Source organism: Vulpes lagopus, chromosome X (assembly GCF_018345385.1).
Source record: "Vulpes lagopus strain Blue_001 chromosome X, ASM1834538v1, whole genome shotgun sequence".
Lineage (NCBI taxonomy): Eukaryota > Metazoa > Chordata > Mammalia > Carnivora > Canidae > Vulpes > Vulpes lagopus.
Window position 1 is genome coordinate 3,381,516 of NC_054848.1, and position 26,989 is coordinate 3,408,504.

Sequence of the window (26,989 nt, forward strand, 5' to 3'; positions counted from 1 at the left end):
GTTAACAGCATCGAATATCATAATCCCCCAACTTGTCTGAAAGGAGTGGAGATTTCTCCAGTTTGAGATGCTGCAAATTCCCAGTGTAATATTTTGGAGAATTTTTTTTTTTTTTAATTCTGTGAACACCCAGGGACTCTTTGTCTTTAGCACCAGCTCCACCATCTCGCGGCGGGGCTGGGTGAGCAGGATGGTGCCTGGTGCCCTACGGCAGCTCTGCCCAGGACTGATGGGAAGCCTCGTCCCTCACCTGGCTGCGTCTGCAGGTTGTCAGCCTGGTCTCTGGGCCACTCCATCCGCCATCCCGGCCTCTTGACACAGAGCAGATAGCACCACCTGCTGGGCCACGCACGTGGGTTCGCAGCACACACTGCATTGGTCTCCCTCCCCTTGGGAAAATATTTTGCTCTATCATGGGGAGTAGACAGGCGCAGAAAAATAGGAACACCTAAATATATCGATAGGATTTGCATCATTTATATGGCTGTGATGACCCTAAAAATCACATGAAGAAGAAAGGAAAAAAATCTTTCCTTGGTGATGTGTCCAAGGTAAGCACGGGGGCTGGAAATGGAAACCAGTGTGACATGACAGCGAGGTCTGTCACCTCTCATGAATTTCGGTCTCTCGGTGGGAGAAGACGTGAACAGAGCTCGGGGTCATCGTCCGATTTTCTTCTAACGACGCCTCTTTCAAAGCACTCTGATCAACGTCATAGCAGGGATTTGTCACCGCGTAACATGTATGTACACATACACATCTGTGTCTATGGGAACGTAGGGTAAAATTCACACGTGTATATTATAAATTATATAATTATATATATTATATAAATTATATAAATATATAATATAGATTTCTTTATATGTATTACGTAAAAAGAAATGTGACAAATACGCAGTGTTATGTTTCGCAGATGCTGCGAACACACACACCTTAACCATACATAATATAGTCCGTGTGTTTGTGTGGACGTCCTGAGACAGTAAAACTATTTTCTAAAGCAAGAAGCAGATTTGGCCTTTGGTTGTCCTCCAAAAGCTGATAGAGATGTACATCCAACTGCACCGGGCAAAGTTGACCTCGATACTATAACCATTTTACATTTGCACGTAACGGCTTTTATGTTTCTGGCACAACAACATGAAAATGAGACAATTGCCACACTGGATGTGCACTCGTCTCTAACCCAACATTTGCTCTGTCTACGATGGAGGCATAACGCCATGATCCATTGTTCTCTACCCCGGTGCTAATATTAACACTAACCACGCGTCCCAAGGAGCTTGTTTGATCTTACCTGCGTAGGTTGACATCACTTTGAAATTAAGGACAACGCTTGTGCTTGTCCTAAGGTCATTCAAGTGGCTTATGAAAAGTAAAAATTTATCCTCAAATACTATGTGTAACATTTACAGGAGTAAATCAGAAAAAAAAAATACAATCGTTACATTTCAAAAGAAAAGTTTCTATGCCCTACAGGCCTTTTCTCTTCCCGTTACAATTAGTTACAAGTGTATATATGTAGATTGTGTACATGCGCAGGTGTATGTCGTGTAAAGTGTATATGATACAATATATAAAATTGTATAAACAGTATATGCTATATGTATGTGATATTGTATATATCATATATACTATATGTACTCAATATTGAGTATATAATATATACCTTTTTTGTTTTATTTTTAAAGATTTTATTTATTTATTCACGAGAGACACAGAGAGAGAGAGAGAGAGGCAGAGACACAGGCAGAGGGAGAAGCAGGCTCCATGCAGGGAGCCTGACATGCTACTCGATCCCAGGATCATTATAATGTGATGTATGTCATATGTTATGGTGTATATATACTATATACGTCATTATTTGTATGCAATCATAAATGTATTTATTTTATTTTGTTTGAAAAACATTTGTATAGTTCTTACTCTGTGCTAGCTGCTGGTTCTTGACATGTATTAACTCATTTCATCTCCAACAACTCCATATGGAGGGTAAAATTATTATTCCCATTTTACAGATGTAGAAATTGAGGTTCTAAGAAATTAATAAAAAGTAATTGAATTAAATATTTGCCCCAAGGCCAAGAAAGTCAATAAGCAGAAGAGTCAGGAATTAAAACGTGGCAATCTGTCTCCTATTTTGTACTGTGTATATATACAATATATTTAGCCATAGGGGCGCCTGGGTGCCTCAGTGGTTAAGCATCTGCCTTTGGATCAGGGCGTGACCCCGGGGTCCTGGGATCAAGTCCCACATCGGGCTCCCTGCATGGAGCCTGCTTCTCCCTCTGCCTGTGTCTCTGCCTCTTTCTGTCTCTCATGAATAAATAAATGAAATCTTTAAAAAACCCAATATATTTAGCCATAATAAAATTTTATATATGTAATTATATACATATAAATATATAGTTATGTAGATATAAATATATAAACACAATATATATAGCAATAATAAACTTATATATGTAATTAAATATAAATATTTAAATACTATATATGGATAATAAAATTATCTATACTTATATATATAACATAAATTATATATAATAAAAAATTGTGTATGATCTATATTTAATGGCCAGTATAATACTAGGGTGTGCATGTGTATATATACACACAAACACATACACTCACCACTGGACATGAATATATATTAAGACTTGCTACTGATCAAAAAATTTTAGGAAAATTTCCAATAACTGTGCTCCACAAAAATCTTGGGGAATTGCCAACATCATACATTTTTCAATGTTATCCATTCTTTTTATCTTCCAAAGGACGTTACTAGGATTCCAACATCCCAAGAAGGCATGTGTGTGTGTGTATGTGTGTGGTCATCATGTGGATGCCATTCTAGCAGCTTCTCTTCACCACCACCATCTCCTGCTTCTTGTTTTGTTTTGTTTTTGAATATTTAATGTATTTATTCATGAGAGACACACAGAGAGAGGCAGAGACACAGGCAGAGGGAGAAGCAGGCTCCATGCAGGGAGCCCGACGCGGGACTCAATCTCAGGATCATGCCCCGAGCCGAAGGCAGGTACCCAACCACCTGGGAGCCACCCAGGGCCCCATCTCCTGCTTCTTTTAACATCAGACCCATCATGTCTGAGACACCTCCACCTGCTAAATGCAGCTTTCTCTTTGCTTTAGCTCCTCCCCTATATACAGTTCAGCATGGTTTCCTAAACCTTCTCATGTTCTCTTGTCCCCTACGGGGTATCCTCAGGTCCCTCACATGGGGTCTTCCCCCAGGTGAGATAAGCAAGCACGGTCTTCTGTTTCTCGTGTACCCGCCCACGACCCAGTGGTGTGCTAGCTACGAAGAAGCCAAGTGAGGAGAGGAAAATGAAAAACACACAAGGGCAGGTTGATAGGCAGAGTTGCTAGAAGCCCGCAAGACAGAGTGGCCACTTCCTTCAGATATGGTCTAGGAACAAACTTGAGAAAGAATCACATTATCCAGGAGCCTTTGAGATTTATAGGAGTCTATAATAAATGCTCAAATCTGCAATTTTGTTTTATCTTTAAGTGGACCGGGGGAGCAGGCAGGTCTAACACTATCCTTGTTAGCAGATAAATGCATGGAAATTAAGTGGCTTGTCTGAAGTCACTTGACCTTCATTCAGCCAGAGCACGAGAAAACTCTAGGTCACTTGATTCTGGCCCACGGCTCCTGGGTGTTTCACTCATATTGAAACTCATGCTTTGCAGGTTAATTAACAGAAATATAAGTCTTTGCCCTGGCAGATTGAGTGTAGATTTATTTCCATTGTTGAAAAAGGAAGAGGGCTTTTATTTCACTTATTGATGTGTCTCTTGTGCCACGCATTGATAAAAAACTATCCTCCGGTGTTGCCTTTATTTACAATTCTGCAAAAAAAAATGTTCGGGGTCTTAACATTGTCGTTATTCTTTAAAATACGTCTTTAAAAAGACCGGTGAGACCATGAGTTAGTATCATCATCCACTGCAACCAAGAAACACAGCAAATATGCTCCCGGTCTTTGGATTTTTCATGTAGAGCTCGACTGTCAGTAAGGGGTCAATGAGAAGCTGCATTTTTTTTTCTTTTTTCCCCCCTGATTGGCACATTAAGGATCATACTGTCTCTCCCTTCCGCAGCAACGGACAGGCTAGCTGCTGGTTTTCAACCGAAAACATGCATAATAAAAAGGTACATTCTGCAAAGCCATAGTTTTGCAGAAGGACGTATTATTTCATATGATTCCGTCAACTGATGCTTGATACCGTATTTCCTTTGCAACAGACTGGAACAAACACATGATTTTTTTTCCCCCATTAAAATCTCAGAGGTGTTTGTCTTGACCAGAAACTACATTATGGTTTCTCTTTGGCACACTACTTTAGAGAGTGTCGTTGACACACGTCCATTCCAATAAATGAACAGCCCCCTCCAATCTGATCCCTCCAGCTGGAAGACGCCTTGCCGGTCCCAGCTGGACCTGCTATAGCCCAGAACAAGGGGCAGGAGCTACCTTGCTTCCCTGTCATTTTGATGCACAAAATGGGGTCTTATAGGGGAATCTTCAAAAATGTAGGTTAAAACACAATAGGGTTCCTGAAAAATATACGAGGATGCCTCACATGAAGCTTGCTTCTGAGGCGATTTTGCTATTATGGTTAGAAAGGAAATAAAGATGGGATGTGTTTGGGGGTGAAGACGGAGCACGTGAAGTACCCAGAATAGAGATGTAGGCTTGGCTTTGGTGGAAACAGAATATTTAGCAAGAAAGAGTCCCTGTGACAGGTCAAAAGGAAGGGGTGTTGAGCGAATCAGAGGCGCAAAGGACCGGCGATATCCACTTATTTCTAATTTCCTCGCTTACAACCTTCATCCGAGCTCATGATGATAATCTTAGTAAAGAGCTTCCGCCACCCTGCAGCTGCGATAAAGCCTAGGGGACGGCGGGATGGTGGGATGTAGAAACACCAAAAAAAGGTGGGTGGGCCGTAAACAACTGTTGTGTTCACAACAATGTCTGTCTTTGGTTTTGGATGTTATCCCAAGGAAAAGGGACGTGGAGACCAGATTTCCTGCGCTCACAACGGGAAAGTTTAATTAGAATTGTCCCCTTTTCAGAGCCTTCGCTCTCTCTGCTTCATCCCTCCTTCTCCCCAGGCTCTTCGTTTTTTTCCCCCAAGTCTGTGTTGTGTTGCCTTTGATTTCACGTTGCTGAGCATGAGCCCAAACCATACCTGGTGTGTCTGTTGAAGCGATCGCTGTGATATTCGCTTATATTGATTCTGTCCTGGGCTCATATAATGAACGTCGGGCTTCTGATGCTCATTCATAGACATACTGCGTGATATCATTCCAGCATCTCTCCCAGTGGTAGCGGGCAACAAAGCACGTCACAGGAAGTGACAGAATTAAACCCAATGTGCTTTATGGTTTGTCGATGGGATGGGAATCCATATTCTGGGACTCTTGGCTCCAAGGTGCGTACAATTTCTACTCTACTATCCATCCCCCGCTCCCCCGCGAAATCTCGCCTTCAAAGTTCCCATGACGACAAAGGCAAATGCAGAATTTAATTTTCATGGCTTACAAGGGAAGGCCATCGCTCCTCTAATGTGCCCTCACACCAACCAACCAGGGTAGCATAATTTTGAAGTCGCACATCATTTCTTAGACTACTGTCCTCCGCTAATAGTTTTTTTTTTTTTTCATAAAAGGAACATTACCGTGTTTCTAGCACACACAGATCACCCAACACTCAGATACTTTGGCAAAGAGTTTTGCAGACAGGACGTCAATTGCTATTTCCCCTGGTCACCCCCCATAACCAATTGAAAATGCAATGCTTCAGCTCTCCACGTCACACAATATCTAAACTAACAGAGAGGCACGTCTTAAAATATTAGTCTGTGCCTTATTTCTGCTAGCGGGTCAGATACGTGTATCTGCGGTTCGAAAGGGATTTGGAAGAACAAGATTAAAACGTGGGCTTTGTTGAGTTGTATTTAGGTCTGTTATAAAAATTGTGGCTGATGGGCACCAATGGTAACCAGATGTCCTGCTAATTTCTTTTTCTTTTTCTTTTTCTTTTTTTTTTTCAGGGCTACGCCAGCTCCTGGGATTGGGCCTCTGTCACCGTCTGGAATGCTCTTCCAGAGGAAGGAGCTCCCAAAACGGGCACATGGGGTTGATGTGTGCACTCACAGGAGGTAATAGAGCTGTTCTTGGATGCTGCATGTATGTGGAAAGTGGGGGTTCCCCGTGCACTGCCAAGGGGACACCTCGGTCCACTGGGGCTCATGGCGTTATGATAATAACTCCTATTTCACGAGGCACGTGCTGAAGCCACACCCTGTAGGTCACCAGCACACCTGGCTTTGAACGGGCTTCTCTGTCCTTCCCGGGCCTTCAAACGTGGCTTCTTCCAAAAACGGGTGTTTGCAACACATTTGGGAAACACCTACGGCAGGTCGCGTTTCCTCCTTCTGAGGTTTTAAATCACTTACACTGTTTCCTTGTGTCACTCCGGCTCCTTCATGTTCTCTTACCTTCATAGGCCGCGTTTTGTGATCTGTAGTCATCCATTCGGGGGAGATGCGGCCACGGCAGGTGTCTAAAAATATTAGCTCAGCAAAATGAGATCCCAATGATTAATGGCACGAAAGGAATCTAAAATTGTAAGTAAGACAGTGGGTGAAACTGATAAATTACGTTTTTTTTTTTTAAATAAAACAACACTCTACAAAATTGTATACACATCTGAATGTGTGTCTGTAAGTGGGGGCAGGGTGCATATGCAGGGCCGTGTCCATGGGAAAAGAATTATAAAATTTAAACCTATCCTTCTCAGGGCAGGAAGAGAGAGAGAGGTGATGGGAATGTGTTTTCTTCTTTTATATCTTCCAAAATCCCTACAGGAGACACATATTTCTCTACTAACCGGGTACTTTAGAGAATAGAGAAGCACCCGAGAGCAAAACAGATCTTGCCGCTGAAGCTTTATAATGCTTCCCATATTTGCAATTAGGTATCATCTGATTTCCCACTTTTTTTTTTAAGATTTTATTTTTTATTTATTTGAGAGAGCGAGACAGGGCACGAGCAAGGAGGAGAGGGAGAAGCAGGCTCCCGATGAGCAGGCAGCCCAAGGCGGAGCTCAATCCCAGGACCCTGTAATCATGACCTGAGCCCAAGGCAGATGCTTCACCCACTGAGCCCACCCAGGTGCCCCTAATTTGCCCATTTTTTGAAGAGAAATCTTCAGGGGTGTGTATGGATGTCTCATCTCCTTCCTACATCAACGGAGGCACTGGGTTCCCAGCTTAGAAGGAAGGGCTTAGAAGATTTTTCTTTTCACAGCTTCTGCCCACTGGAGCCCCCACTCATTTTCCCCACCCCCCAGAAGCTCCAAGCCACTTGTATTAGGAGCCACCGACCTCAGACGACAGTAGGAAGACTTTGCTTTGCTACATCCACCTCTTCCAGCCGCCGCTTCTGCGCTTTGGCCAAACGTCTAAGAACAGGCGGGCTCCCCATGTTCCCGAAAGCCCTTGCGTTGAGAAAACACAACTCCCTTCCCTCTAACTCTGGGAAACGAACTAGGGGTGGTGGAAGGGGAGGAGGGCGGGGGGTGGGGGGGAATGGGTGATGGGCACTGAGGGGGACACTTGACGGGATGAGCACTGGGTGTTATTCTGTATGTTGGTAAATTGAACACCAATAAAAATTAATAAAAAAAAAAACAACTATTTGTAGGTTTTCCAAGTATGTGGATGGTCACTGTATAGAACGGTAGAGCCGTAACAGACCTCTCCCTAGAGGTCTATATCCCTATATCCATTTCTTGGTCCCTATATCCATTTCTTAAAATACAATCATGACAGTCTATGGAGAAATCATTGCTTTGGCTTCTTTAGGAGAGACTAGATCTATGATTTTTCTTTTTTTTTCCTAATCAGATGGCCCAGAAGAGGGGACATGATGGATGAGAGCATTATTAGGAAGTTCTGAGAAGGAAAAAAGAGCCCTGCCATCTGACCGCTTCAAACTAGGCTGATGGTGAATGGCTCACTCATGGTGGGCCCCCCTAAAGGTGACCCAAGATCTGCATTTATTCCACTTTCTTGGCTGATGCCAAGCGTCGACCGGCTCCGTTCCTCTCACTTCCCGCCTAAAACTTATCCCAAAAGCAACCAACCCAGAACACATTTTTGCTCGCTGCAGCTGCCCTGAAGCCGCTCAAGGTAAGGCCACGTGCTTGTCTAGGCCGTGCGAGCTCCTCGCTCACCCAGGTGGCTCACTCTCCTCGCCCGCATGCCCTGCCTTTGCCGCAAAGGACCAAACTCAAGTTGGACGGCGGAAGGGCCCCGGCCTGGCTGGCGGCTGCGCTTGCTCAGTGCTGGAGCATACAGCTGTAAGCCGCTGTCACTCCTCTCCCCGACAGGGTGGTCGCAATGCACTTCTCAGATTCCTCTAGCTCCCCAGGAACAGCGTGCCCTGCCCCCCGGGGAACCCGTGCTGGTGACCATCGTGCCTACATCGGGAGCGAGCACCCTAACAGTTGGGAAGCAGCAGGATCTCCACCACATTGACAGGTTGTTGGCAATGGGAAGACTCCAGCCCACACATGCCGCAGAAACAGACTCTGCACCCTAGCCCGGCATCCAGCACATTCCCTGCAATGGCACTGCTCGGGGGATGCTATTAAATATGACAAATATGTTCGCACCACGTCTGTGCAATCTTTTGCGGCCTCTCGCTTGGAATCAGGACAGTGTGCAACCTGTGTGCCTTGTGATTTGGGGCGTATGATGAGCTCAACGCTGTTCCCCCCACCTTTCCCAAAGACACCTTCTGTTTTCCAGCCATGACAATAAAGCTATGGCTCCCCAGACTTCCTGTCCCCTCAGTTGGAAGGCGTACAGTTGACCTCCCCGAGCCCTCACCACCACCGTTTCGCTCACATGGACGCCCACCTGTATTTGCAGACATGTGGTTTGGGGGTGCTTCCTAGAGAATGCTCGCCAGTCCCGGCGGATGGGGTGAAGGGGGTGTGTCTACACTCCTACTGGCGCGGTGGGGACCATGTCCAGAGCCTACTGACATTCCGTCCATGTACGTCCCTGACTTCCATGCCTGGTTCTAGGATGGAAAGAGTGTTTCCTTTCGTTTCTAAGGCTGCCCCCAGCACACGACCTGGGGCCATGGAGGTGCTGGGTAAAAGGTTCCCTGAGTGAATAAATGGGCCAGTGTATCAGTCGAATGGGTGAATGCATACATCGTTTGCCATTTTCCAAGTCAGGGTGGTCAAGAGTGTATGCAATGGTGGAAAAGACAGTGACTCCTCATCTATCTAACATTTGCTAAAGATTCAATACTATTATATTAGAGGTTTTTAAATTTTTTTTTCAATTTTGAATCCATGGAAATGGCATTTCCATTAAATATATATTGATGTTTTATATACATATATGTATGTATGAGAACATTATATTTTCATATATATGATAAAGGTAATATATACACATATGAAATATATAAAATACATATGTAAATATATAAAAATAAGAATTATATAATCTGTAATATATGGAAAGTATATAAATTACAGATTATAACATATAGTTATACACACTATCATGTATAAATTATATAAATTACATAAATCACAGATTATAGCATTGTTACATATTATCATATATAAATTATATGAATTACAGATAATATATATTATATATCAATCATAAATTGCAGATTATATAATATGTGGTATAGAATATATCTTTATATATTTTATGTATATATTAAGTGTATTTATATATAATATATAAATTTATTTCCTATACTTTAAATTTAATAAAAGTAATATATATTTTACTTTATATAACTATGTAATTATCAATAATACAATCTGCTGTTTTTATATATCATATAGATATATTATATATCTTTATATATGTAAATATATTTCTAATTATATTGTTATATAATTTTATAATAGACTACATTATCATATATTAATATTGTGTATCTTATATGCACGAATATTTAATAATATTTTTCATATTATATTTTATTATAATTATATATTAATTATGATTATATTATTATAAGATTGCACATTATAATCATTAATTCTATTAATTATTATTGATGTAATATATTAAATGTTATTAAGTTATTAATGTATACAAGATGCACATATTAATATTAATCATATTAAATCCCATGCTGTTTGCCTCATACTCGGCCAGTGACCTGAATCAACATATAAAAATATTCAGAATTCAAATGCAGCAAACAGTCATGGGATCTGCTGGGGTTCTTTATGTGATAATTGGCTAATTCATGATGACACGCATGCACTTGGCTTAGAAATTCCTGCTGTCTTCCTTACTGGTGGAACTAGGGCTTGCAAGCACACTATCTTGCTTGGTACCGATGCTCTGCTGTCTAGCGGCTAAGAGCTTCTGACTCTCAACGTCCTCCACTTTCAAGAAGGGGTAATACAGGTGCTTGGCCCTGGGGGCTCTTGTGAGCGGTGAACAAACAAGATAAGAGATGGCCAGATGCATCGTGAGGACTTGGCAAGTTTGCTCTCCCTGGCATGGTGGTGATTTTCTGCCTCTTGAGACTTACTCAGAATTTCTTGCTGTCACTTGAAGATTTACTCATCTAAGGCTCTTTGGAAGCTGTAGGGCATGATTATGTCAAACGCTAATGCCAAACCCAGCACCGTAAGAATGAACGGGCAGCGGCAGCAGTAATGAGTCCAAGTGTTCCAATTCAGACACATTCAGGGAACATGGTCATCATCCAGGGCTTCCCAGGCAGGACCTCCCCCGTGGTGGCACGAAAATCGTGAGCCAGGAGGAACAGTAAGAAACCAATCCATTACCAGTCGAGTGTGTCCATTTGTGTCTGATGTACCACTGAGCTCTTCAAATGAAAAGGGCAGTCAGAGGGCGAAAAAAAAAAAAAAGTAAATAAAATACGCCACCTACAACAAAAGAACGGACGCGTAATTATTTGCACAAAGCATTAGAAAATACTGTGATATTTTATTATTAAAAATGCTGCTGAAAAGTTTATACATATGTGTCCAGCCATATATATCTTCTATCATTACTTAAGGCAAAATCAAAAACAAAATCGCAAAATAATAACCCAAGAAACCATTAAACCCTGCGTGCCTGTGAAGGTCAAGAATAAAAGCCTAGGAAAGTTTTTTTCTTTTTTTTTTCTTTTTGTGTTTTTTTTTTTTTTACTTATTTTTTTCCTCATTTTTTTTCTCTTTTTTCTCTTTTTTATAGATAGCAAGTATATTTTATTCTCATAGAACTCTATGAAGATTCTATAACTTTCTTTCCATGTAGAAATAAGATATTTAAGGTGTATTAAATTTCTTTTGATCATATCCTCTGTAAAAGCTAAAGTTATTCACTTAACAAGAACTCTTTTTTTTTTTTCCTTATCCAAATGTCACAAGCCTGACACATTAGTGTGCATATTGCTAGCAGAAGACAATTGGAAATACTAAACAAATATTGGAATTCACATTACAAACATACCGGACCCACACTGATGCCAAGCATCACTTCCCATGTAGTTTTATGGAGAGAGCCTATTTGCTGGAGCCCAGCTGGGGCAAATACATAGCTTGCAGAAATGACCTGACGATAGCTTCAGAAAGTGATGGTTTGGGGACAAAACTCGTATCCGTGACACCTGTAGCTAGCTGCAGGAGAGGAGTGTGGTTTCACCATGTGCAAAGTCGGGATTAGCATATTTCACATACGTATATACAGAGAACCACTCTCAAATTTAAACCCAGATGAACGACAGAATTTGATTGTGTAGACGTCTATGCATGTCTAAGGACTGTCCTTGTCTAGAGAGGGCAAGTGGTCGGACACGTTGATGGAGATCACTACGTTTTTTTTTTTCCGTGTAGGGGTTCAGTAGGCAAAGGCTGCTCCTTTTAGGGCTGGGGGTGAGGGGGGTAGAGGGGGGGGGGCAAGGACGTCGGACTATTTTTGTGGAGAATCCTCACCTTAGCAATGACTTTCAAGCCTGGGTTTCCAAAATAACCACGGTCAAGCCCAGAGACGGTTATTTTCTAATATCTTTGGCTGCTATTTCGTGATGTCGCAATAATTCTTGAAAGACAAAATACAAGCAGGGCTACGTTTTCCTTCCACTTTGTGGCACTCAGACTCTTCCTTTGGGGGAACCGAAAGGACAGTGGGAGCAGGGGAAGGTGCTGGAGGGCAAATCTCCGGTCCCCAGCTCGCCACTTGCGAATGGGTGAATGATTTCCGTATCACACCTCGACAGCGAGAGCTATGCTAACTTCCCTTTTTAAGGGAAGCCCTTTTAAGCACTTTTTAAATCACGTTCTGTCTTTTCCTGTGGGTTTCTATTCTGTCTGCCACGGTCACTGCTCAGTGACTGAGACACAAGTCCACGAAAAGCCGTTACTTTCAGACAAGCGTATGTTGCATCCGATAAATGACATAAAGAATAAAGGGGGAAAAAAAATCTTGCTTACGGATAAATAAGGGACTTAGTGCTTAGATTAAGAAAAGGGAAAGACGCATGCCGTCCTTCCCTCTGATTAGCTAATCTGAGCAGGTAGGCCGCCCGCCTTTGCCTTCTGCAGCTGCTGCGGAACAGTGAGCCGTATTTACTCGGCAGGGCACAGCCCCACCAAAGGCAAGCTTTCTTCGCTTTTTGGCAGGACCCTGGGGTGGGAAGCAACTCTCCCTGAACATATTCAAAGAACCACAACCACAGACCGAGGTCTGTATTTTGTTTTCGCTGCAGTCGCTCTGTGCGTGCGTGTTCCTAATTCCACGAGCTTTTAAACAGACTCCACGCCGGGGATCCATCCTGGTGCTGCAACTTCATGAAGGGTGACCCGGGGAAATAAAAGTTTATTCTAAAACAACGGTCTCCTAAGGATGCTGTCACATGCACTTGTGAAACCCGTCAAAGGGGGAGAGGGGAAGGAGCCCCACCGCACACAGACAGTCTGGGTCCGCTGTGTGACACCACACATCCTCCTACAAACGCAACGCGTTAGAAAAGCCCCATGTCTTCGCTTACCACGGGTAATTAAGAAGAAAACCCTCCTGTGTCCGGGAGGAAACAGAGGTGAATGACTAATGTATATATATATTTATATACATACAGACCACAATGGAAATCACAAACTTGCTAAAAGCTCTTTCAAACTCAAAACACCAATAAAAGCTTTTTTTGTTGTTGTTGGTCGGGTTGTTTTTTTTTTTTTCCTCTGTGTGTGTTTTTGTTTAAACTCACAGCTATATACATTTTTTTTTTTTACAAAGTTTCTTAAATATAGTTCAGGCTGGCAAAACATCTCTTTGCACGGAACTATACGTATGTTACTACATAGTCAGCTCTTTTAATAATAAAATCCTACTTTTCCTTCTCTCTGGATTACAGCTCCGTATGCTGGGTAAAAGCCCACACAGACTCTTTCTTTCCTCCAGTAGAGCCATCCGTCGTATGGCACATAAAGAACTTTTTTTTGTTTTGTTTTTCGATTGTAATTTAAAAAAAAAAATTTTTTTTTTTTTGTAGGCGTCCCTGGCTGAGTTCCCAAAGTGTCAGCTTCTGTTGTTACATTGGAAACATCCAGGTCCTGTGTAGACGGCGATGTCCTAGTCACGCTAAGCATTCGCGGGTGAGATGGAGATGTTAATGCCGGGACGTAACAGCAATGTATACTTTTTCACATTTCATAGGGTCAGAAGTTGATCTCGTAATACTGGGAAATGCCAATGGGATGGGTCCACAGGGACACGATGGCCGCCCTGTAGCTTTTTTGTGTTTTGTCCTAAGTCAGTGGGATGACAAACATTCCTCGTGTGGAGATGCTACTTCTCTCTTTCTCCCTCTGTCCAGCGGGCAGGAGCAGAGGCAGGGGATGGGAACCGCAAAGCTATACCCTAGTGGTCGAGTGTCCGTGGGGGAGATTTGTACTGTTTTGTCCTCCGCTGAAAGTGTTGAACGTGTGCAAAGGCTGCATCCCCGTCAGTGTGTTTGGAATCATGGTGATGGTGTTTGGTGTCATGAGTGGGATGTCATCCGGAGACCGGCGCAGCGTAAGGGTGTAGTCTGGAGGACAGGTGAGCCTCAGCGTGTCGTGAGCCTGCAGGGATTCACACTCATGGTCGTGCTCCAGCTGCTTCATCTGCAGCGACATGATCTCCTCGTTCTGGATGTGAGCAATATCGTTGGTCGTGTTTCTCTGGGGGCTGGGGCGCCTGTGCGTCTCGTGGCGTCTCTTGTCCTTCTTGTAGTATAGAGCCGCAAATGCCAAAATGTTGAGGAAAAGCAGGGAGGCCCCCACGGCGATGGTGACACTCAATTCGGTGGAATAATCCCGTTTGGTTTCGATGAGGACGGTTGTGTCCTCAGGCCCTGTCTTATGAGGGTCCTTGGAGTGTTTGGGGTTGTTAGCGGGAGTGATGGCTGGGCGTTTGGTGGTGGGCCATATCTTGGCGGGAGACCGCCGGGTTCCATAGGGAAAGGAGGTCATGTCAGGAGGAGGGACCTTTGTGGTCGTTGAGACGTACTGGAATATCTCATTCAGGTTGTGCAGGTGCGGAACCAGTTCCAGCCAGAAAGCCACCTTGGTGGCTCGGTAGTGATCCCTCACTCTGGGCTTCAGGCCGATATGCAGATAGAGCTGGTCTTTGGGGTTATACTTGGACCAGGCCACTTCCTCAAAGCGATTGGGTTTTGTGTGGATGAACTTGGTATCCTGAGGCACAGGCTGATTTGGGTCACTGGGGACAGAAGGAAGAAAAAAAAAAGAGAAAGAAGGTCATGCTCTTCGACACGTGGCAAGTAAATCTCTCCATCAAATAAAACAGGGAATTATGACCAGTTAATCACATGTTTATTGATCAGCACCAAGTACCCCAGTGACAACAGACACGCTCTGCTTCAATCCAAACAAGGCTGCCATTTTGTCTTTAATATCCCCTCTTCCCATCATTTTAAAATTAATTCCTGATGGCAAAGTTATGGCATTTTCATAGCATCTGTACTTTTTTCTTTAAATGCATCAAATGATCTTCAACAATGAAAAAGTGAAAAAGAATGGGTGTTACACTGAAATTTTTCAGTATTCCAAGTTTAGCTACTTTTGACGCATAAATCCCAACCGAAGGTGTTTTGCCCATACAGAAACATTAGGCAATGTCTGGAGACATTTGTGGTTGCCATGGATGGAGCGTGGTGCCGCGAGTGGGTAGAGGGTCCAGTGCACAAGAGAGCCCCCCACACAAGGAAGTCTCTTGTCACAAATGTCAATAGTATTGAGGTCGAGAAATCCTGATTTAGAAGCAATTATTTAAAAAGCAGGCATGCTCTTTACTTTTCAAGAGCAGCTTTTTTTTTTTTAAAAAAAAAAAAGATTTTATGTATTTATTAATGAGAGACACAGATAGAGAGGCATAGACACAGGCAGAGGGAGAAGCAGGCTCCCCGCAGGGAGCCCAACATGGGACTCGATCCCAGAACTGGGATCATACCCTGGGCCCAACCACTGAGCCACCCAGGCATCCCTCAAGTGTGGCTTCTGAGGTGATGGGATACATATTGCAGTTTTAATAACTAATATGTATATTAAAAATTCATTAAAAATAGGCCTTGTAATGGCAAAATGTGAGGAAATAGTAATATGCATCATATGTGTGCTCTCTATTTGAAAGAGGAATAGTCCTGTACCTGAAAACCTTTTGAACACTGAGCCACATAAAGATCAAACATCACTTCATTAATTCTAAGAATTCTGATAAGATCGCACTTTCAGATATGATCAAGTTAACGTGCTGAGAGGAAGTAACACTCGGTGCCAGAAATTGAGGGTTTCTGTAGATGTTAAGTGTGCCGGGCCACCTTTGAACCCAAGAATTGTCTTACTATTCACATAAGTGGGCACAGGTAGGATAGAGAATCATGACCATTAAAGGATAATCCACAAAAGATGGTACTTTAAACACCTTTACCCCCGGCTTTTTTAATATAACAACTTCCCAAAATATCACATTTTTCATTTATCCTATTTGTTTTTAGGATTGGTAGAGTGAAGTGTAAAGACAGACTCCATCTTCGTGTTTATTTGTTTTGAAAATTTTGAGCTTATGCACAGTGAAATGTCACCTAGTGGCTGGCACTCAACATTTAGGCATCATGTACAGGCCAGACGAACCGGGACTTGCACACCCAGATCTACTGCCCTGGGTGCTGGAACTTCTACTTTCCAGGCAACAGCTTCCTGGCAGCACGTACAAAGCTACCAAAGCCACCGCCTACCAGCTCACATGCCAGAAGACTGTAGGACCAGAGGCTCTACATCAAGATCCCAAGGGCACATACATGACCATGCGATGCGCACGATGCAAACATATAGTAACCACCAGTGCAGTGTTTGCTGAAGGAAGGATTTTTGCCCTCAGTCTGAGGCTGTCAAAACCATTTCCCTGCATTATGCTCTGCAACCCTCCCTCTTTACAGCTGTGAAATCTTGGGCAAACATTAGGCCTCTCTTGGCCTGTCTTCATCTATAGACGGGGTGAGAATATTGGGATTAGAAGTCAGTGATGGAGGTTAAATGACCCCTGCAAAGTGTAGGGCAAATAGGGAGAGCTTAATAAATATTATCCCCTTCTGCCAATATGTAAAGTAGAATATCTAAAACTGGCTTCGGGAGAGAGGACTATAAAGTAATATACTGTAATACCCATGGCACATATAGTATATAGCACATGCCATGGGAAGGGATACTGTATACCACGGTATATACGGTACACTGTGCTCTGTACGTAGGATTTACTGTACGCACAGTATGTATGGTGTGTTACATTTGTATATTGCATATTATAAATCATAGCACATGCACTTTATTATATATTGTCCATAGCATACATTGTATAGAACTCTACTGTATACCACAGTCTATCTGGTATACTACGTCTGTATATTGCATACATCACACGTCATGGCACACGCAATCCATACTGTCTATAGTATATGTTGTATAGAACTCTAGTGTGGGGATCCCTGGGTGGCGCAGCGGTTTGGCGCCCGCCTTTGGCCCAGGGCACGATCCGAGAGACCCTGGATCGAATCCCACATCAGGCTCCCGGTGCATGGAGCCTGCTTCTCCCTCTGCCTGTGTCTCTGCCTCTCTCTCTCTCTCTCTCTGTAACTATCATAAAATAAATAAAAAAAATTAAAAAAAAAAAAGAACTCTACTGTGTACCACAGTCTATCTGGTATGCTACGTCTGTATATTGCATACATCACACGTCATGGCACACGCAATCCATACGGTCTATAGTATATGTTGTATAGAACTCTACTGTATACCACAGTCTATCTGGTATACTACGTCTGTATATTGCATACATCACACGTCATGGCACACGCAATCCATACTGTCTATAGTATATGTTGTATAGAACTCTACTGTATACCACAGTCTATCTGGTATACTACGTCTGTATATTGCATACATCACACGTCATGGCACACGCAATCCATACGGTCTATAGTATATGTTGTATAGAACTCTACTGTATACCACAGTCTATCTGGTATACTACGTCTGTATATTGCATACATCACACGTCATGGCACACGCAATCCATACGGTCTATAGTATATGTTGTATAGAACTCTACTGTGTACCACAGTATATCTGGTATACTACGTCTGTATATTGCATACATCACACGTCATGGCACACGCAATTCATACGGTCTATAGCATATGTTGTATAGAACTCTACTGTGTACCACAGTCTATCTGGTGTACTACGTCTGTATATTGCATACATCACACGTCATGGCACACGCAATTCATACGGTCTATAGCATATGTTGTATAGAACTCTACTGTATACCACAGTCTATCTGGTATACTACGTCTGTATATTGCATACATCACACGTCATGGCACACGCAATCCATACGGTCTATAGCATATGCTGTATAGAACTCTACTGTGTACCACAGTCTATCTGGTATACTACGTCTGTATAGTGCATACATCACACGTCATGGCACACGCAATCCATACGGTCTATAGCATATGTTGTATAGAACTCTACTGTGTACCACAGTATATCTGGTATACTACGTCTGTATAGTGCATACATCACACGTCATGGCACACGCAATTCATACGGTCTATAGTATATGTTGTATAGAACTCTACTGTGTACCACAGTCTATCTGGTATACTACGTCTGTATATTGCATACATCACACGTCATGGCACACGCAATTCATACGGTCTATAGCATATGTTGTATAGAACTCTACTGTATACCACAGTCTATCTGGTATACTACGTCTGTATAGTGCATACATCACACGTCATGGCACACGCAATCCATACGGTCTATAGCATATGTTGTATAGAACTCTACTGTGTACCACAGTATATCTGGTATACTACGTCTGTATAGTGCATACATCACACGTCATGGCACACGCAGTCCATAAGGTCTATAGCATATGCTGTATAGAACTCTACTGTGTACCACAGTATATCTGGTATACTACGTCTGTATAGTGCATACATCACACGTCATGGCACACGCAATCCATACGGTCAATAGTATACGTTGTATAGAACTCTACTGTATACCACAGTATATCTGGTATATTACGTCTGTATAGTGCATACATCACACGTCATGGCACACGCAATCCATACTGTCTACAGTATACGTTGTATAAAACTCTACTGTATACCACAGTATATCTGGTATACTACGTCTGTATAGTGCATACATCACACATCATGGCACACACAATCCATACTGTCTACAGTATACGTTGTATAAAACTCTACTGTAAGCCACAGTCTATCTGGTATATGTATACATTGTACATATTATAAATCATAGCATATATAATATATACCATCTATAATATACATAGGATAAAACTCTATACCACAGTATATGTGGTATACTGTATTTGCATATTATATGTTATCAATCATAGCATATGCAGTATATTATATACTGTCTATAGTACCTGTTGTATAAAAGTTTACCTTATACCACAGTATATTATATGCTGTGTATAGTATATACTGTATACTATAGTATATAGTATGTTGTGTATAGTATCCAAGCATCCCAGCATCCCAGCATATATAGCACGTTGTGTATAGTATACATTGAATAAAATTATACTTATGCCACAGTATATTATATATTATATATAGTGTGTTGTGCACCACAGCATATACATAGTAGTGCATGTAGCATATATTCTATACCACAGTATGCATGGAATATTGCATATTATATATAATATACACTCTACAAAAGTACACTGTATAGTATATACCGTATGAAAATATATTGTATACCATAATATACACGGCATAAAATGTCCTGTACAAAAGTACACTGTATAGTATATACCGTATGAAAATATACTGTATACCATAATATACACGGCATAAAATGTCCTGTATCTCTATATATGATATATAGATATAATTATATGTATAACATATAAGAAAAAAATAAATTTTACCTGTTAACTGAATACACACTAACTGTAGTGATTTTATTTTACTAATGGGTCAAGGAAATAAAGCATAAAATTATAGGTCCTAATGTCATGAGTTTTCTTAATCATGTGTTCATTTATAAGCGTTAATATATTTGAAAATAAACTGTTTATCTCTTATTTAAAAAATCTTACGTTTCATAAAAATGTTGGCTTCAACATAGCACCTCATGCTTCTTTTATTCGAGTCTTCTGGAATAAATTTGTGAAAGAATTCCTGTTTAATTGGAATCTGCCATGGAAATATTTGACATCAATTGTTATTGTCCTAAAAGCAAGGAAAGGTGGTAAGGATTCCTGCTATTTTTCCATTGATCTGATTTCACTGAATTGGTTCTATTAGCTGTGTGGATCTTTTATTAAGCAGAGGGCATCTAGGAAAGAGAGTGTTCTGTTCATGTTGGATATTGGACTATTTTTGATGAAATTCGGTGTGCATTTGAAAGGTAAAGAAACACATTTATTTTGTTCTCAAAGAATAGAGCAGAGGATTTTGAAAATCCAGATAAGTAAGCTTTAGGCTGATACAATCTATCTATTAAAGTTCTTGGAGATGCACAGTCAGAAGCCTTAACCCAAGATAAACTCACAGAGCTTATGAAAGTCCATCATTTTTCTTGTCAAACACTCCAAAGACAGCAAGACCCCTGAGTGCAATATCAGTGTCTTGCTTCCTAGACTTGACTTCCGCATGCAGCATGTTTTAATTTCCATGAGTAAAATTAAAGATCATAATGATTAAGGATAGAAAGAAACGGACGTGTCTTCCCTGCCTTGTAAAAACCCCAATGCGTATCTGCATCCACATTCCCCAGCACCTGAAACACACATTTTCACCTGTCACAATTTAGTTGAGGCATCATTTTGGCATTGGATAGTCAAGTGCATTTCTAAGCTCTTGTGATCCTTTTTATTTGCTAGAGTTAGGTACTATGGGTTCTTTAAAAAATATCAGTACACTTTCTGAGAGGGTCCTTTTGGTGGTATAAGATCCTCCTTACACCTACCATAAGGTACTAGCTGACTATTTGTTGTTAGACCTCTAAGAAGACTACCCTAGGCACCAAGAAAATGTGTTCAATGACACATCCCCACCTGCACACCAGGTAGAGATGTTCATTCATTCAGCTTAAAATGCTTCCCGGCGATAAACGTCATCTGAACACCAGACATGGGCTACAGATCTCCTTAAGTCACCGCCCTAAGGGCCTCTTGCTTTTTGCAAAGGTTGAATACAAATTCCCCATAGGATACCAACAAAATCCAAAGTCACGGCGTCTGATGCAGACTTACACTAACATCCTGAGAACGATCAAATCATTGAATCTCTGTTGGCTGCATTTGCCGCGCCAGAACTATCTTTCCATTCTCTCAACTCCAATACCATTGAAGTAAGCATCATGGACAATGCAGCATTTGGTTGGGCAGAGTGCTGCTTGTTGCAATGTGTTCTATTGAGACTACCCATTCCTTGGTGCGGCCTTTACTGCAAAGAGCTCAAACCAAATCACTGTTTGATCCATGGATTCTATGGACCAGTTGGGTCTCGTATTCCCAAAGAGATTTTCGATGACACATGTTAATTCTTCCTATAATTTATAAGTTTTACTTTTTCCTTGATGTTACTTCCCTCTTATCAAAACTTTCCACAACAGCTTTATTTGTAGACTAGTACTTCACGTCTGCCCTGTGTTTTTTGTTAGGTTTTGGTTTGGGTTTTTGGTTTTTTTGTTTTGTTTTGTTTTGTTTTGTTTTCCAGCATTGTTTTGGGTGCGACTTCTAGCCCTGGATCATGGAAACAGCCTCCTAGCTAGGAAGAAGTCTCCTCCCTCCCTCTTACATGCCTATTCCCAACCTTACTTTTCTGTGATCAACAACAAAGTTGGCTACCGTGTAATATATATGTTTAAACCTAGACATAAGGTCACAGCTGTTGAGCTCTGGGCTGTACAAAAAGAAGCACCGGCGTACACTTGCCTTGCCTGCTGCATGGGCGATAAGGACACCAGGGTGCTGCCTGAAAGGTGCAGAAGATTGGAGGCAACACCAATGATAATGGAGATGCATGTCCTGATGCCATGTACTCCTCTCTCTGTAGCAACGTGCTGTGATAGGCGGATGGCGAGATACTCTTATAACGCAGCTCCTGCCTCTCTAGTGCTTACAGGGGGCAGTTGATGGTCCTCTGGGTATTCCATCATGGTCTGTGTATCATGGCCTGAGTCCAGAGTTCAGCACCGCCCCTCACACAGTGGCATCAGACATGGTTTATCCTACGCTATTCCCTTAGAGGCACCATTTTGGCTCATCTTCCTCCGCACCACTGAAGTGGTCTCCCGGGGACAAGGAAATACTCCCCTGCCCAGGACGTACTGCATCCCTGCCCGACTTAAGTAAATAACTAGCAACCGCCTCTTAAGACTTTGGCATATATTGACAAACACCTCAATCGGTGGACTGCGTATCCACTCAAGCCTCCCTTTTCTTGCTAAACCCGTGGCTATGGAAATGTTCTCGCCTACTGACACTGCAAAATGGTACTCTGCATTTCACGTTGGAGGAAGTTCTTCCTCTAACGATGATTTCTGTCATTTCAACAACCTTTCCAGATGAATGAAGGAAACTCACTGCATTAATATCCCCAAGTCTTATTTCAGCTGTGATCGCATGCACTGCAGAAGCAAAAATCAGCTCCTGTTTGGATCCAGCCCAGGTCCTTTAGACCGACATCCACAGCTCTCCATCGTCTCTTTCTCATTCGCTCGGTGAGAGCTTGACTCTCACTGAAGTTCTAGACTCCACTCAGAGGAGAGCTGTTTCTCTCAGCTCTTCTGTTCACTCTTTCCCCATGTGTTCTATCTGCTTTAGCACCTTCATCAAAGCCAAAAGCACCCTGAGCACCTCCCATGAGTGGCCACATGCGTGTCTTTGGCCAGTGCTGAATCCCGGGCTGCTTTACAGCTCCGTGTCTATGCTCCCCATATGTGAGGCATGAACTACAGGCATGAGGCACAGAGATCTTAGGAACCAAAGTTAGGGCATGAAAAAGCCCTCAATACCAAAATGTTGCAGTATTTTTAATCCTGGCTCAGTCTTTGATAGGTCTTGGTGAAAATGTCCATTTGGCGCTGGGAGCTCTTTCCCATTGCGTGACACTAATTAATTTCCTTTATCTTTTCTCTTTCTTTTTTAAACCTCACGAGATCATCAGCCTCAGAGCCTTTGGCAAGGCAAGAGGAGCTAATGAGAATTTAATGGCTTTGTTTGGATTTTACCGTGTTTTTTAATCGTTCAGTTACCCTGGTGATGAATGAAAGTAGCTTCCCATTTAAGAAAATCATATGAACTTCATTCCCAAACACATTAAGGGAAGAAAGTATGTGGTTTTAACTCAGGTAAGTAACAATGAAGTGTTTAGATATTAGGTAAAGAGTGGATGCCATGTGTGGATGCCAGTGTAGCGAATGGGCATGACCATCATTTGGGAAATGGCCATGTGAGTCTTTCTGCTTCAAGAATGTGACACTTTGCTAGAAAAGGTACCACGTATCTGAGTTCAATGACACAACTGGGCTGATGGGTTGAACTGTTCCCTCCTCAACCGAATATAGGCTGAAGTGCTAACCCCTAGTCCCTCGGGATGTGACCTTATTTGAAAATAGGCTCATCGCAGATGGAATCAGTAAAGATAGGATGGAGCAGGTTGGACTTCTACGCCATTATGACCAATGTCCTCATAAGAAGATGGCCATCTAAAGACAGAGACACGTAGGGAGACCGCCACGGGATGCAGATGCAGGAACTGGAGTGACGTAGCTAGAAGCAAGCAACTCCAAAGGGAGCCCGCCACCCAGAAGGAGCCAGGAAGGAGCACAAAACCTTCCCCCAGTGGTTTTAGAGGGAGCTGGGTTCTGTCAACACCCGCATTTTGGACTTCTAGCGTCCAAACTGTGAGACAATAAATGTCTGTGGTTTTAATCCACACCGTTTGTGGTACACAGTTACAGAAGCCCTAGGAATGTTATAATAATATAATAAACAGGGATTATGTAAAAATACTTGTTGACTTGCCTCAGTTGTCTCCTTATCTGTACATTCTCTCTCGTCCATGTGAGCCTTTCTCAGACCAAAGTCGTAAAATCTGGCAGTTCAACGTGGGTATCCACACAGTACACGTGGCACTCTATAAGGGTGCCGTACTTCCCCTAAGACCACAAAATATTCTGAAGCCAGTTGCCACCCAATCAATGTTGGGAATCAATGTAAAGAATGACACCTGCTAGAGCCCTAACTAAGCACGGGAGCCCTCGGCATCCCCACGTCCTGTCTCTAGAGGTGCGTGGGAGTCAGACAGTGCTGGGCTGTCACAGCCAGGGGTGCCTCATTCCGACTCCTGGCATGTCCCGGGGAGGCTTACCAACCCTCAGCGCTGTGGGCATCTCTGATTTATTCACCAACCCTCGGAGCTGTGGGCATCTCTAATTTCAATTCAGCACAAGAGGCTCAAGGTTAATGACAGAGTTACACGCAGGTAGAACAGAATGATAGCTCATTAATTTCCACAATTACGCCATTAGACAAGAGAAAAACAAAAAGATGCTGTGATGTTTGCAGCTGTCTGAAATGTTGGGGAGTCTCTTATTGTTTGCAGAGATGCTGCTCAATAGGACATGGGTGGGACCTGTTGTGTGTGTGGCTCTTGTATATTTCCTACTATATTTGGCCAACAAATTTCCCTTTGAGGTATATTTTATATATATTTATTTATTTATATACATGCACATATATATGAAATATGTGTTTATTTATGAAATAAACATGTGTGACGAATTTAAATGAATGAATATATTTGTTAATATATTTAGGAATAAATCTGGTAAGTGTAGAGAAACCCTATACATTCATACATATGTATGTGTGAATATACAGTATATACACACATGCGTAGTGTTCGTTAGATATATTATGAGATCGATTTTATCCTCTTGGCTACACAATAAGCACAATTTGCCATGTGGCACGTGGGTTTTGATAACTCTACAATTAAGAAGACAAGGTCCTAAGTCGACTTGAAATTCTGGGACCAGCATCCAGTAGAATTGCCGTATATGTCTCAACCCTGAAGCAGCAGGTGGGAAGCAGACTTTTTAGTAATGCAACTAGCACGGGAGTAAAAATCTGGCGATGCAAAGCAATTGAGGGATGAGGACAAACGAGGCCCCCCCTATCACCGTGCGTGTGAGGGTGTGCATGCCAGCATGTTCTGGGGCACTGACTCACGGGAGCAACACTCGTACGGAGGGACCGGACACACTAGAAGAGTGATAAGAAGCCCATGTGGGAAGCACATACCCAGTTTTGGCGAAGTTGGTCCAGTAGGTCATGACCACCGCGCTGAGCATGACGTCGTTCTTGGAGAAGTTACAGCTGAAGAGTTCAGTAGGGCCGATCATGGGGATCCCAAAAACATAGGGCACTTCGTCGCCGTGGGCTGAGTCCGCCCAGCTGGGCTTCATTTCACTTTGGCAGTGGTGGTAGAAGGCGTAGAAATAAGTGGGAGAGCCATACTGAGCGTGCAGGTCGGCGGTGGCCACCGCAGGGGCCACCCACTGGTGGTCAGTGAACAGAGCCACCAGGGTTTTCCGACGCGTTTCCGGGTTTTCCTTGTCAGCCCAGTCCGTGTACATGAACTTGATGGTCTCCCGCAACGTGTCTTTCCCCTCTGGGTAGCCGTAAAGGTTGTCCACAAAGTTGGACACGGAGAAGTCGAAGTCGTTGGGCGTCACGCCGTCCTCGTTGTCCACGATGCCATCGACAAACTTGAGGCCCTCCCCCTGGTTGACGCCGAGCATGATGTCATAATTCAGGAACTCGCCCTGCTCCATCAGGATCTGAGGGTCATCCGGGATGACATCGCCGTCGATGACGGGGCCGAAGGAAATGTGGTACGTGGCCGGGGTGATGGTCTGCTGAATGAGCTCCTTATAGTTCTTATTCCGAAGACACTCCACCATGTCCGTGGTATCCAGCATGTTGCAGCCGACCTTATCTGCCAATATCCGAGTGTACTTGGCAGGCTGGTAGTTCACTGCCCAGCTGGACAGGGCGGTCCCGCTCTGGATGATCGCCTTCTGGAACAGACCTGCAGGTGCAAAGTTGTAGACATGCAAATGAAAACCCGAAAGACAGAAAAGCAGCTTTTACTTAGCAAAGAAGGCCCTGATTGTCTTCCGGCCATGTGAATTTCTGGGTACAGTGGCATTCAGCTCTTTCAGGATTTTTTTTTTTTTTTACTCGTTTCCATCCCTTTCTCTCCCCCTCCCCCTCCTGCTGGACTTTGGTTTTCCACGATACTCTTCACACACACACACACACACACACACACACACACATACACACAGGGTTTAAGAAAATGAAAGTGCATTTACAATTTAGCTGCAGTGGTAAAAAAAAAAAAGAAATCGTGCAATCCATTTATCCTTCCACAATTTCGTGTAGTGTTGGCATCCCCATCCCCACATGCTGTAAATAAAGCCTCTCAGAGTTATCACCTCCCGCATTCCTTAAAAAATACGCTTTGCGCCAAGAAGACGTCAAAGACCGTTTTGCCTCCCTTGCAAAAGCAGGTACCACTTCATTATGGGGGAAAAAGCATCCACTAAAATCAATTCCAGAGCATCAATTCAGACACGTATTTCTATTTCCACCCTCCATATATTAAAGGCATTAAAATTTTACAACCAAAACATTAATTAAATTAGCGATTCCTAAAGGAATCCTCACTTGATTGCCCAACTGAAATGTTTGGGTTTCTTTTTTTTTTTTTTTCCCCCGACAAATCACTGATCTCGAAATTGCATCAATTCAAAACCCAGACTTTTCTGTCATGCTTCTGCCACATGTTAAAAATGTCTGTTTGGTGAGAAGTGAAAAAAAAGTTGGGCAATTTGATGAGTAAAATTCTGTGTAGCTTACGATTTTGTATCAGATCAGTCTGGTATATGAATGTCAGTAAGTAAAAAAAAAAAAAAATTACGCCCTCTATTTCTCACTACTACAGGACGAGAGATGATGGGGTGTAAAATGATAGCATTCGGTTTCTTATCTCTTCCTGACATTTTCTTGAATTCCAGCGTGATGTAGCTCTGATGCCTCGGGAGTTGCTAGAAGAATAATTCATTGGGAGCCCAGAAGTTCATGCCCTGTAGAGTTTTAAGGTCATGCAAGCAATCAAGTGAGGAAAACATGATTGCAATCAGGAAGATGTGATTCTAAAGACTGGAGTGTTGCCCAAAGATGACACACAAGAGAAGATTTTAAATTGACCTGGCCCTGCTCAATGCATCATCAAAGTCATTTGGGGGCCAAT

At 42.6% G+C, this 26,989-nt stretch overlaps 1 protein-coding gene across 5 annotated transcripts in view; it reads right to left on the reverse strand.

Moving 5' to 3' along the window:
- Positions 1-11,016: 11,016 nt before the first annotated feature.
- Positions 11,017-26,989, reverse strand: part of NLGN4X (neuroligin 4 X-linked) — a 299,806-nt gene continuing 283,833 nt past the window's right edge. For all 5 annotated transcript variants that reach the window (XM_041742301.1, XM_041742305.1, XM_041742303.1 and 2 more), the window contains 2 exons: positions 24,973-25,762; positions 11,017-14,805 (listed from right to left, as the gene is read on the reverse strand). In XM_041742301.1, coding sequence (XP_041598235.1) covers positions 13,956-14,805; positions 24,973-25,762 — 1,640 coding nt within the window. In that variant the 3' untranslated portion in view covers positions 11,017-13,955. The remainder of the gene's footprint in view (positions 14,806-24,972; positions 25,763-26,989) is intronic.